Source organism: Anabrus simplex, chromosome 3 (genome assembly GCF_040414725.1).
Source record: "Anabrus simplex isolate iqAnaSimp1 chromosome 3, ASM4041472v1, whole genome shotgun sequence".
In the NCBI taxonomy this organism is placed as follows: Eukaryota; Metazoa; Arthropoda; class Insecta; order Orthoptera; family Tettigoniidae; genus Anabrus; species Anabrus simplex.
In genome coordinates this window covers 216,591,260-216,605,490 of record NC_090267.1, presented here as the reverse complement: position 1 = coordinate 216,605,490, position 14,231 = coordinate 216,591,260, and the positions used below count along the sequence as shown (strand labels likewise).

The 14,231-nt window shown below is 38.1% G+C and overlaps 1 protein-coding gene across 1 annotated transcript in view; it reads right to left on the bottom strand.

Annotated features, from left to right (window-relative positions):
* The window catches only part of LOC136867166 (secretin receptor), a 246,156-nt gene that overhangs the window by 37,659 nt on the left and 194,266 nt on the right, over window positions 1-14,231 (bottom strand). Inside the window, exons 8-9 of the mRNA XM_067144283.2 lie at window positions 10,171-10,301; window positions 7,020-7,105 (exon numbers count right to left, since the gene is read on the bottom strand). Coding sequence (XP_067000384.2) covers window positions 7,020-7,105; window positions 10,171-10,301 — 217 coding nt within the window. The remainder of the gene's footprint in view (window positions 1-7,019; window positions 7,106-10,170; window positions 10,302-14,231) is intronic.

Genomic DNA, 14,231 nt, shown 5'->3' with positions numbered 1-14,231 from the left:
CTGAGGACAGCCGGATAGGACAAATATGTAAATACGAAGTGGGTGTATTGGAAAATAAAGTGTCTCTCAATAAATTGTGAAGGGCTAACAGAAGAGAAATTTAGTCGCAGGGATTCTTCGGTAAAAAGATAAGAAGATGACTTATGGTGTTATTAGTTATGTCTGATGAGCAATGCAGAGGCAAGAAATTAGAGCGGAAAACAGAATAGAAATCTAGTAAACATTATAGCAAATGTCAGAAAACACCTTACGATGTGAAATAATGAGCTACACTTCGCTGTACTGTTCTAATATTAACAGCGCGCCTTAGTGCTATTCGAGGACAATTGTAACCTCCTACGGTAGTCCGTCAACATCTCGAAGAATGGGCATTTGACGTCTGTCTTGCTTTCTACCCAAGGAACAACCACGAGTTTACAGGAATGATGAAGAAAATTGCAATACGGTACTTCCAAGCTGGCAAGCAGTCAAGAGACTTTGCCATGGTAACCTGTAGGTTCATTGTCGGTCTGTCGGTCATCCAATGCTGAGCATGAGACCCGCAGAAAATAGTCATTGTCTCCGTCATTTGAAGAGTAAGTGAAATTATGAACATAACAAAAGTATTTATAATGAAGGGGAATTTAATATGCCGGCCCCGTGGTGTAGGGGTAGCGTGCCTGCCTCTTACCCGGAGGCCCCGGGTTCGATTACCGGCCAGGTCAGGGATTTTTACCTTGGTAGGCAAAGGCCCTTCAAGGACTGTAGTGCCATGGGGTTGGTTGGTTGGTTGGTTGGTTGGTTGGACATTTAATATATAGTGCATGGACTTTACAGAATATCAATAGTGTAAGAGAAAATGGAAGAAAACTGTTCTGGTTTTCTTATAAAAACCCCGCTATTCAGAGATTTTAAAGTCATATGCATATCAAAACCTTCCCTAGGATGAGTATGCGCTAAATATGAAGTTTGGTCGAGATCTATCGAGGCGTCTCGCCATGATGGTGGAACAAACAAACAGACATGAAATATGAAAACCACTGATACGGTCTTGAGTTGAACTAAAAAGGACAAATATCTGAAAAATGGCAAACCAAACGAAATTTCAGACAGCAGAACCCCTATAATTTTATTTTTATAAGTAAGCATTGACACGTCTGTAAGTGCAGACTTTTATTTTGAGAGTTACTGCTTTGAAACTGTACGACATATCTAGAAACGGATTTTAAGACCAGACGCCACATTTAGTGTTCTATATGGCTGCTCCGGTGGCATTTTGCCGTATTTCCTATATTTATGGGTTGTATTGAGTTAGAATCGTTGTATAGAGTGGAATTGGGTATAGTTTTCACATATTACATTTTTATACTCATGTGTCAGCTGGAATAATAAAATTTGGTTAACATATGGCCATAGTCGTGTCAATGTGCGTGCCGAATGTGGTGATTCTATCTTTCCTATATGTGTGTTAAACGATAACATATGCGTATAAATGGTACAAAATTAACTTGAAATCGAGGGTAAGAAAAGTAGAGGAGGGCCAAGACGACGATGTTTAGACTCGGTTTCTAACGATTTAAAGATAATAGGTATAGAAGTAAATACAACGTTTTGTAAATTCACAGAGACTTGCAGACTGAACGCTGAAAGGCGTAACGGTTTATAATGATATATGATGTATATTACGAGAAATACAGCTCTATTTAACGCATTTAACGTGTAACGTATGACGTATATGACAAAAAGTCATAAGACCAAAGTTGTAGATCCCTCCAAATTGAACCGCGATTGTGCTATCTGTTTGGGTTTACTACTTATCTATAGCCACCAATTATTCTGAAGCGAAGGCATGCACCATCATTAAATTGCATCCATATTTCGATATTTACCGCGTCCAAAATTATACATTTGAACAGCTTGACATTTTTCTTCAAGGAAAAGCGTACCCCGGTTTCGGGACTAGCACTCGCATACATACGGATTAATTAAGGAAGAAAGTAATGCAGCTAAGATAGTTTAAATGTTTGGTTGAGAACTATCTAGCCGTTTCACAGTGATGGTGGAACAAACAGACAAACAGGCACGAAAAATAAAAACTACTGGTACGGTCTTGAGTTGACCTAAAACAGTTAAATATCTGAATAATTGGCAAAAGGAAAGAAATTGCAGACAGCGGAACCCGTACAACTTGATTTGGTAGAAGTCCGATAGTCCGGCACGTTCGGAACCGGCCCGGTGCCGGATTACCAAAAATGCCGGGCTATCGGGCGGTACCTCTTACTACGATATAGGTTAAGGCGTACAGCAAAAACAGCTGTAACACGGCGTTTTGTAGTAAAATGTTGATCAGCAGAATCATTAGTTTAATAACTTTAGCACAAAAATACGGCAGCACCAAATTTTCATTCAACACATTCAATTTACATACATGTACTGTACAATATTTTAGTGTGACTTAAAAAAACCTCGAATAACTTTTTGTTTTCGAGATCGTTGTCGCTTGGCATAAAAGTTATTTCTGATGATATTTAAATCAATAAGTTCAGTGGCATTATAATCAGCATTGTACTCAGCAAAAATGATGAATTTATTTAGAGACTCTGCGGCTTCTGCCCAGCAGATTCTCTACTTTTCTTCGGTATCCTCATCTGAGTCACTCTCTTCAAGATTGTGTATAGATTGAAGGCTTAATACACTTTGGATAATTTCCTCATCGGTTAACTCCTGCTCGGTAGGTTCATTGTTATCCATTTGAATCCACTCCACTAGTTCCTCTTCAGATACGTTATCCAAAGGATTGTTGTTGGTTACACTTCTTACAACATCCAAAACTTCAGCCACTGATTCGGTATGTTCTTCCTCCTCAATCAAATGTAGGATCCGCAGTTCCAAAGTTTTCCCTGGCACCGTTGTAAAGTAACTTTTTTCCTTGATACCAGGACAGTGCGACAGCATAGACGCCATCTTGTACATTCAACTTTTTTTAAAATTCATTTACATCACACTCAGCGTTTAACAGGCTGCGAACGAAAAATCTCCTATAAAAACATTTTAAGTTCTGGATTACCTCTTGATCCATTGGCTGAATCAGTTACGTGCGCTTTAACTGTCACAAAGGTAAAATAATAATAATAATAATAATAATAATAATAATAATAATAATAATAATAGTCCGCCTCTGTGGTGTAGTGGTTAGCATGATTAGCTGCCACCCCCGGAGGCCCGGGTTCGATTCCTGGCTCTGCCACGAAATTTGAAAAGTGGTACGAGGGCTGGAACGGGGTCCACTCAGCCTCGGGAGGTCAACTGAGTAGAGGTGGGTTCGATTCCCACCTCAGCCATCCTGGAAGTGGTTTTCCGTGGTTTCCCACTTCTCCTCCAGGCGAATGCCGGGATGGTACCTAACTTAAGGCCACGGCCGCTTCCTTCCCTCTTCCTTGCCTATCCCTTCCAATCTTCCCATCCCTCCACAAGGCCCCTGTTCAGCATAGCAGGTGAGGCCGCCTGGGCGAGGTACTAATCATACTCCCCAGTTGTATTCCCCGACCAAGAGTCTGAAGCTCCAGGACACTGCCCTTGCGGCGGTAGAGGTGGGATCCCTCGCTAAGTCCGAGGGAAAAACCGAACCTGGAGGGTAAACAGATGATGATGATAATAATAATAATAATAATAATAATAATAATAATAATAATAATAATAATAATAATAATAATAATAATAATAATAATAACACTAAGAATCCTGGAATGGTGCCGAACCATCGGGCGTTCCGGACTGTTGGATGCCAGACTAATGGAATTCTACTGTATATGGATATATCGAAGAAATGCACTATGCTATTACAACATCGGACTAAGTTACGGAACAGGTTTGGGGAATACATAATGAAGAAATAAATCGAAGCTCAGCAAACAAAAGAAATGAATTCCGGAGCATAAAAATTTCAAAAAGAGGAAAATCGTAACGACAAGGAGAATACAAACTAAAAAATATAAGTCACTCTCGAAAATATTGCTGAATAGAGTAAAGACATCACTTGACAGACAACTGGGTGAGTATGTAGCTGGATTTCAGAAAGGTAGATCTTGTTCAAAACAAATATTTAACTAAAAATCCATAATTCGCCATAGGATAATGAATTCAAAGGAGATTGTTGTGCCTTTTGTAAGTTATAAAAAGACCTTTGACTCGGTTGATAGAGAAACCATAGATGAAACAATTCGTGAATTTGGAATGAAAACTAAATTGACAAATCTAATACGTGAAACAATTACTGAAACAATTTCAAAGGTGAAATTTGTGGGTGAGATATCAAAACCTGTTAAGATAAATACAGGAGTACGGCAAGGTGACGTTTTGTCACCCCATATATTCAACTGTGCTCTAGAGAAAATTGTAAGAATTTGGAATGTAAAGCTTAAAGAACATAACAGTTTGCCGGTAAATTAGGGGAGAAAAACAAAGGCACTGAAATTAATTTTCAGGAAACCTAACAAGTGCAACAACACAAATCAATCTCCTGGAAGAAATAGCCAATAAGACAGGTTTGAGAATCAAAGTAGAAAAAAATATTACTAACATAAAGAATGCTCCAAAATTTCTAGCAACACATATTGATCCAATGGAAAGAGTAAAGAAATTCAAATAACTGAGAGAAATAATTCAAGGAAATGGTTTAGACAAATCTGCAGTAGAAGAAAGTGTACACAAGATGGAAAGAGCATATGGTATCACAAATAATTTTTATAACAAGAATTGTCTATCTAAAAATCTTAAAATAAGGCACTACACTACAGTGGTGAAACCGGAATGCCTATATGCAAGTGAATGCCTGGTACTAAACTATAGATTAGATAAACTTCCGATACTAGAAAGAAGAATCATGAGAAGAATCTTAGGCCCTGTGAAAATAACAGAAGTATGAAAATTAAGATCTAATGGTGAAATATACAGGAACATAGAAAACATAAAAATGAAATTACAGTTTTTGGACATATTTACAGAATGGATTATTTCAGATTGACAAGAAGAATTCCAAGTACCTTTGGGTCAAAAGGCAACAATTAGCTGGATTCAGGAAGCAAAGAAATATTTAGAAAGAAATAATATAATAGAAAAATGAACTATGGACAGAGAGATTTTTGGAAAGAGGGTAGTAAGTATGGAAGGATTCCAAGGATTATTGAACAAGAAACCTGGTGCTAAGTGGTCCGAGGACAGAAAGAAACAGCATAGTGAAAGGATGAAAGACTATTGGAAGGAACGGAAGAGAAAACAACAACGTATGAAGAACTGAATTGAAATTGACACGTGGTCCTTAGCAGGCCTCGTCGGAAAGAAGAAGAAAAGCATAATAATATAAATTACAATGGCGGTCCGATAATCAACTACCGCATCTTACTTTTCTCAAGATTGAATATGTGCTGCTAAATGGCTTAGACGGTTGAGGCGCAGGCCTTCTGACCTCAGCTTGGCAGATTCGATCCTAGCTCAGTCCGGTGGTATTTGAAGATGCTCAAAAACGTCAGCCTCGTGTCGGTAGATTTACTGATACGTAAAAGAACTCCCGCGGGACTAAATTCCGCCACATCGGCGTCTCCGAAAACCGTAGAAAAAGTATTTAGTGGGACGTAAAACCAATAACATAATTATTATTAATATGTCTTGTACGATGAATGGAAATCGTACAATTTGTTAAATCAGAAAATGAAGTAACTTATTCCTTACCCGTACTGTTCTTCTCCGAGAGTGACGAAGTACTGTACAACTACTGCACGAAATAAACAATTTTCCTGGAATAGGACCATTGATTTTGTACTTCAATAAAGGCAAAATGTTCCTTAGCGTTTGAAGTTCTTGACCTGTCTCTTTTCCTCTGAATTAACTCTCAGACTCTCTTCAAACTTTCTGCACTATGTACACACTTCCTTATATCTTCTACCATCCTGGTCACAAGCAGTCACTAATCTCCGATGTTTATTATTATAATCTACTCTTTCGATTGCCAAATGTTCGATAAAAGTGTACAACTCCAGCCTTTAAAATTGATTCAAATACACCAACCATGTTTTTCTTTTTAAACTCAAGCTGATTCATTGGGCATGACAGAAATCGTACTCGACTTTGATTTCTCACATAGAATAACCAGTAATAGCCTTTGACTTGGATGTTGTGCGCTCAGGTCATTTATAGCAAACATCTGCATATTTATTACGGAACTCATCTAGTATAAAACAAAAGTAATAGCGTAACTTATAAATCAAGAATTGTGAGTATTTAATTTTGTCTATATATATACATATCATAGGGTACATTCCTTGTTTTTATTAATACAATGAAATTGGATATTTCTTGTGTTTTGTACTGAGTGAGAATCATCAAGAAATTCAGCAACATTGTCGTATATCCAACGGTACAGTGTATAAATAAAATAAAAGGTCAAATTTCTTACGTGTGTAGGCCCGGCATTCAAATGAAGACATTTAAAATTTATTTCATATTATTCCTTGGAAGAAGAAATTATCTCCGTCTTGGTCGAAATTACAGTTTAACTTTTCTTTTCTCATAATGTTACGATCGTCGTTAGTCTCAAGATGACGATACTGCACTGAGGTAGCACAATGATAGCACTCTGCTAGAATATTTTTTCAGTGCCGTATACTATAGGCCTACAGTAGACCATTTTCAAAATACGAACCTCAAGGGAACATGTTTTAAACGAGTGTCACCTTGGAATCCTATATATGACATTTAGCCTAGATTTCAATTATCTACATCGACATAAAGTTTCATGATATTATAATAATTGGCGTACATGAGGAAACATTGGAGATCTTCAAGGAACGAAAACAATAACACTTTGCTTATGTAGGCCTACGTAGGTAGGACAGAAATAGATGCACTATTATACAGGAAACTGAAAGGGATACAAATGACTTTGAACGTCATCCGATGAGTCTCATAGTGTACTTTTACTTCAAACAGGGTACAAATTAACGAATTTATGGTTGAATATATGATATTTTAATGAAAAAACTTGCCTGTAAGTCTTGGATTCATCACAAACTGATGACCTCATCTTCGAAAGCAGCACCCTAATTATGTTCAGGAAGAGCAAGAAGTTCAGCTGGAAAGAAATAGTGTGAGAATATTGTTAACATCTGTAATACACGTAATAAAGAGATTCGTAAGTAAAAATCAATGTCACATTAGCACATTCTATTACGATTGCAAACCTTATTTTAAAGATATTCTAACAGTTTTACTAAACTAAAATCAAACATAATTTATCACTGTACAGTGATATCTGAGACTTTACATCCTCATTTCTTTCATCTTGAAGGCCATAAACGACGCTAATATGTGAATCTTGTACCAATCTACAGGGAGAAGCAGCGAAAAGTTACTGCACCATACAGGAGACGTCGGAGGAACAGATTGTCGGTAATCCATTGTTAGACTCACCGGTAAGCTACAGCAGCGTGGGAGGGCGTTTAGCTTCATTACGGTAGGCCTAAAGCATAAGTCAATACTTAATTATGAATGAAGTCGAAAACTGATGCAGATCGTAAATCAAAGCAGTTGCTGAAATGTATGTCAATCGTTTTCGATGCAAACGTTGCATCGGGGTAAAGTGTTACAAAACCCGCATCGAAAGCCACCTCTCAAATTTGACGGATTAGTCGTCTGATTGCATTCTACAGGGCTTCAAGGTACATGGATTGTTCCTGTACATCTCCTGTTTCAAAGTTCTAAAAAAACACTTAAATCAGGGAAGCGAGGGAGCCAAGTCTACGACTAATTATCTACTTGTACTAATGCATGCATTGACTAATGAGCTGCACGGGTAGTGATACTATTCTGCTGGAAGAAGACATACTGCTTTTTTCCTCAGTCATCATGTGAAAAAAACGCATGCGGTATGTGTCACACGTAACGGAGTTCACTATATCTTAAAATAAATTGGGGCCTATAATTCTCCGTGCAGTAATGACACACTAAACGCCGACTTTCTGGTCGTAAAGAGAAATTTAATGCACTGCATGAGGATCGTTATGGTCCCGATACTTTGAATTCTTGAGAATTCATATACCTCGTTATGAAAATAAGCTTCGTCCATCGTAATTTAAAGAGAAGGTTCGACAATTATATCATTAACAGATTGCAGCATTCACCGACAAAAATTTACCCGGACAGCTGGGTCACGTGGTGTTAATTGATGAACTACTGCCACTTTGTAATGATAAAAATGTAGTGTTGTTATTCCCAGTAATGATGATCTTTGTGGAATAGGCTACCACACTTCTGACCCAATACGCGAGAATATTCGTTAATGTTATTGTACTTTACGTCCCGCTAACTACTTTTGGTGGTTTTCGGAGACTCCAAGATGCCGGAATTCTGTTCCACACGAATTATTTTACATGCCAGTAAATCTACCGACACGATGCTGACGTATTTGAGCACCTTCAGTACCACCGAATCTGCCAAGCTGGGATCAGAAAGCCTGCGCCTCAACCATCTGAGCCACTCAGCCTGGCGCGAAATGATTTCTTCGGGCTGACATCCGTTCTTGCTTGAATATCTGCAAGCTTCTCTGCTAAAACGCTATTCTGTATTTCTCCCTTTTCGTTTAAAACGGACCCCGTTTCTCGCCATTTCCTAAATAACTTGGTCATGTATAGTATCGAAAGCATTGTAGTGCCATTGACATCACGTAAAATTTTGCGAACGCTCCTGTCATTCGTTTTCTTCTATAGGAGGAATGTCTCACCATGAAATATCCGTTTTTCAATACTGTACGTGATCATAACTTTAGCTAACACAAATAACGTTCAACGACAAGTGTAGGAATGCACTAGTAACTAACACTAATAACGTGCAGTCACCAAGAAATCCACATTCAATCCATTCTCTTACCGGTAAGCGTAGTCGCTGCACTGCCTAACCACGCACTCTGTCCACGGCCATTCGGGGACAAAGCAAACATTTAGCCAGTTCATTTGCGCAGAGGCCCAAATTGTTACATCCCTGCTGCGCTGGTAACTATTCGTTGCCTATCTCTATATGTTCTTGTTTCCTAACACCAATTTTCATAAAGAAGTTGTTTCAATTCACGTAACAAGTTATTCAGCACTTGGAAAGGGGAAAAACCTGGACTTACTTTTATTGGTTTAACTTGATACCACGGAATTTGCTTCCACCATTCAGGGATTGTCATAAGACAAGTCATAAGACTGCACACTATGATTTCATAATTAAAAACAAGCGAGTTCGGGAACTCTTTAATAATATGCTTTGCACTTTAGGGTCCGTTGAAGTAATTCCAATGAAGTAGTAAAGAGAAATTGAGTGGAAAAGGATGAAACTAAAATAATTTCATGTGGTAATTGCTATCCTGGTTTGCCTATGTTGTGTAGTGGTTAGTGTGATTAGCTGCCATTTCCGGAGGTCAAGGTTCGATTTCCAGCTCTGCCACACTCGAAGTGGTTTTTCGTGGTTTCCCACATCCCCTCCAGGCAAATACCGGGATGGTACCTAACTAAAGTCCACGGCTGCCCTCCCCTCTTCCTTGCCTATCCCGTCAATCTTCCCATCCCCCAAAATGCCCCTGTTCAGCATAGAAGGTGAGGTCACCTGGGCGAGATAGTGGTCCTCCTCTCCATTTATATCCCTCTAAACAAGAGAGTCAAGCTCCAGGACACTGCCCTTGAGGCGGCGGAGGGGGGATCCCTCGCTTAGTCCGAGGGAGAAACGAACTCTGGACGGTAAACGGATGAAGTAAGAAAGAAGAATTGTTATCCTGACGTAGCCCTTGTAAAAGCACACCCTCCGATGAGGAGGAGAAACTGTAGAAGAAACACCCATCCAGGTTACTAGATCTCCTAGTCGCAATATATGATTGAATATTCAAAAATAATTTTAGGTATAATTCATTCTACGTTACTCATCCATTCGATATTCATGAAAATGAATAAATTTAAATACAGTATGCTATTCAGTTTGTTTTCTCTATTTCTCCTTGATTGCCTTCCAGGCTTAGGAATCCCTAATTGTAATTTAGAAGTTTTAAACACAATAATATTTCTTATTCTAAGGATACTTATTTTACATACTAATATGAAACGACTCTTTCTATTTTTAACACCAACACAAATGAACAAATATTATTAATGCCATTATTATACTCACCACAATGGACACGGTGGTGGGAACTCGTATAAGTAGGAACAGGTTGGAGTTCTTGTTCGTTGTCCAGCAGAGCGTATTCTCAAGGAGGGCTCGGCAGATGGCCCATGGTAACACGAACAATGTGGGTAGACCTGCAGGAGGGATCACTTGATTGTGAACATAATCATTCTCCCGTCAACTATTGTATTACATGAATATATATACAATGAAATAAACAGAATTACTCATCAAGTCTGTTTGTATTACCTTTGTAAAACACATTACTCGATAATAAAATAAATGTAGTAACTTATTACATCTTTTTTTTAATCAGTTACATTAGTATATTCTAATATCATCTTACGTTAGAGTATACAGCATTAGTATATTTAATGATCAAGCTTAACTGTATTTCACTTTTGTTGAATTCTATTTTTTACACCATTTCTACATGTTACGGCTTCTTGGATTAATTATGAGCGTAATGGCCTTCGGTTCAGAGGGCCCCGGATCCGATTCCCGGTAGAGCCGGGTATTTTAATCGCGTCTGTTCCTGAGTTCGGGGGCTGTGCGTTTGCATTCGCCTAATACACATTTTTAAATACATACAACACATTATAGGACAAAGAACCACATAAACACGCAATAGTGAATAAATCCCTCCAGGACAGGCATCCGGCCGTAAAACTGGGTAATTGGAAAAAAAGGCCAGGAATAAGAAGAGCAAGTGCGAGAGGATTCTTCAACTCTCTTGTCAGTAAGACACAGACATGGTGTTTCTCATCTTCCAGGTTTCCTTCCCAATTTATTGGGTTCAGAACTTAAAGAGGATTTACGGCCTGGTGCCCTTTCAGAAGCCAATCCTACGTGCAGGAATGTTTTCACCATTGTGTATCTCTGTGGCGGTTAGTATTGTTGTGTGTTGTTGTATGTAGACAAACAGAAATATAAGACAAACATAATCATCCACTCATTAAGACAGAGGAATTAAATTCCTTGGCGTAGCCTGGAATCCAAAACGGAGCTCCAAAGTTCAGTATGCCGACCATTTAGCAAAGAAGCCGTAACACTCAGACATGGTGTAAAAATAAAATTCAACAATAATTGATATTAGTGATTTTAATTCCAATATACGATCTCTGTAGAACTGTAAGATTGTAACTAATAACAAAATGCCTCTGTGCGTGGAGGCAGTAGAATAACATTCACGGTATCCCCTAATTGTCTTAAGAGGTGACTAAAATGGGCCCAGGAGCGTGGACTGGTGACCACGGGACCCATAGCTGAGCCCTGACATTACTTTCACTTACTTGTGCTAAGCTCCTAACTTTCATTCTTCCTATCCGAGCTCCCTTGGTCAAATATTGTTCTTTTCAGACCCCTACAGTATTAGGTTTTCGAGGTCTAGGGAGTATTATATGTTCACGCCCTTCGTGGCCTTTGTCTTTCTTTGGCGTGGCCTTTGCGTTCTGGTAGGAGATTTAAGATGGATTGCCGAAATCACTTTCTGAACACTTCTACCTGACTTTTCGATGTGTGTAGTGTGAATGAGTGCGTGAATGAGCATATTTTCATAAAAATTAGAAATATATTTGCTAGTTATAGGTTTTTACTGTGTTTCTGTCTCTTATTATCACTAGTGTTAGTTTTACATTTATTATCATGTAGGCCTACATTTAGATTGTTATGTTGTACATTCTATAATCTTTTTTTATTACAATCTCCATATTTTCTACTATTACTATATTATTTTAAAAAGATTTGTTGTGTTTCAATATTATATGTATGTTAAATATTTTTAATATTTTGGTTAAGTGTAAGAGAGGGCCTTGAGCCCTAACTTCGCCACGAATAAAGACGAATTACATACTTCTTTTTTGAAGTGTTAGACCCTTTCCATTCTTCGCTCTGATTAGTGTTAATTGCTTCCCAGTTGTACTTCCTATTTAAACAACCATAATCACCACCCCACCACTAATGATAAATGATAAGATACGATAAGATATTTAAACAGGACATTAGAATTCCGATGCTGTCGTGCGATATACTTTGCAGAGTTAATGCTGGTTTATACTGAATTGCACGAATCCTCTTAACTTAGGTTAAGAAGAACAGAGTTATATGAAGAATATAATGTAATTTAGTTTCAATTTTACTAGGCTGATATAGAATAGATACAAGCCGGCAGTTATTAATAATTAGAATATAATTATTTCCGATCTTTCTTACTCAGACATCATACGGATAATGAATTCTTTCGTGAAGTTCTTACCTGCTACGGTCTTTAACGGAGCACGATATTTCGCTTTGTGGCTTTCATGGCGTTTTATATTGTGATTGGGGAAAAAATGACTTCACAGAAATTTACCGACCTCAGAATGCTTTAAGCATGCCTTGGTCCTATGCCAGTGACTGAGACGCACTGTCATTGGACAGTCCAGGTATTTCTTGGAAACAACTTAGTGAACGACATGGAATTCGATGGAATGTTATCAATATTAATGGGGCTTGTGTCGCATAAAGATTGAAAGGAAGGAAGGAAGGAAGGAAGGAAGGAAGGAAGGAAGGAAGGAAGGACTTGTTCAGTAAACAAAATAGATGCTTCCGGATATATAAAAAGTAAATGACGTTCGAGTGAGGGGGACAACACGAGGAACAGAGAGTAGATCTTATAGCGTTCTTAACTGAAGTTAAAAGGAAAAGGTTAAAGCACGGAGTAGAACTATTCACCAGGAACACCACAGTACGTAACACAGTTTCTATTAGGCACCCAAATGAGCGAATGAGCTTGATGATTTTAACAGTTGGAGGAATTATGACGAGAATTATCTCAGAGTATTCACTATCTGAGAGAACAGATGAATTTGAAATAGGCAAGTTTTATGAATCACTGAGTGGCATCGTAGTTAGGGACAACTACGAGGATAGGATAGTGCTAATGGGATATTTCTGTGCGATAATTTGAAATAGTAGTGAAAGAATTGAGAAGGTGATCTGCTAATATGGGATTAGCACATTGAAATTCGTTGTTCACACACACCTCTATCCACAGTTACACAAGGAAAGATACGGAAACCGGTTCTGTAATAGATTGTTTCATAACTGAGCTTGAATTTGGGATACGTATTATGAACTTATGGATCTTCCTAGGATTTTTTGATGAAACAGTCCACTGACTGATCTGCAGTGAATTAAGCGTTATTCGGCTCGGAATAGAAAGAAACGTCTACATTCGTTTAAAGAGAGAAGAATCCAGGACGAGGAAATTCGAGAAAAGTAAGCGGATATGACAAATTAAAATTACAAAGACTAGACTGTTAGCAACTCCAGGATATAAAAAAAAGGAAAATGGGCAGAGCACAGCGATACCGTAGTAGAAACAGCAAGGAAATATCTAAGAAGAACTGCGTTTAAAGATGACAAAAACGCTAACATTTTGGAACTTGTAAACGTAAAAAAGGAAAATATGTATAAAAATGGCTCCTATCAAGAGCTGATGTAGACTGCAATCGTACGTAGATGAAAGAAACAGAAGTAAATCAAAGCACCGCAGAGTACAAGATGAAATCATGGGAAGATCAGGGTAATAACAGAATGACTAACCTTTCAGGGCTATAACAATACATCGTAGTATTGGAGGGAAAAAGGAAGCGCTTCGTGTTTTGGTTAAATCAATTGAATATGGAAGATAATAAATCTTAGCGAAACACCATATCAAAGAGTTAATGGGAAAGGGAACATCAATGGTAGTGAAATTACGCTTCTGGATCTGAAAGGGGTGGTAAATACAATACATAATTAGGGAACAGTTATAGTTGAAATTAACCTTCAAGTGCTGAAATAGTGGGGAAGCAAGACTGAAATGGCTTCTAGAGCATCAGGATTACCATGGAACTTCTGACTGGACGAAAGCAGTAACAGCACCTGTAAGCGTCTATATTCAAGGGAACAGGAAGATTTGCTGCAACTACTGAGTTACTAGCAAATATACCCGTGCTTCGCTACGGTATTTAATATTTTATAAGATTTGTACGCAATTTGAGTACACGCACTGAGTAACATTATATTAAATTGCTTGTCTG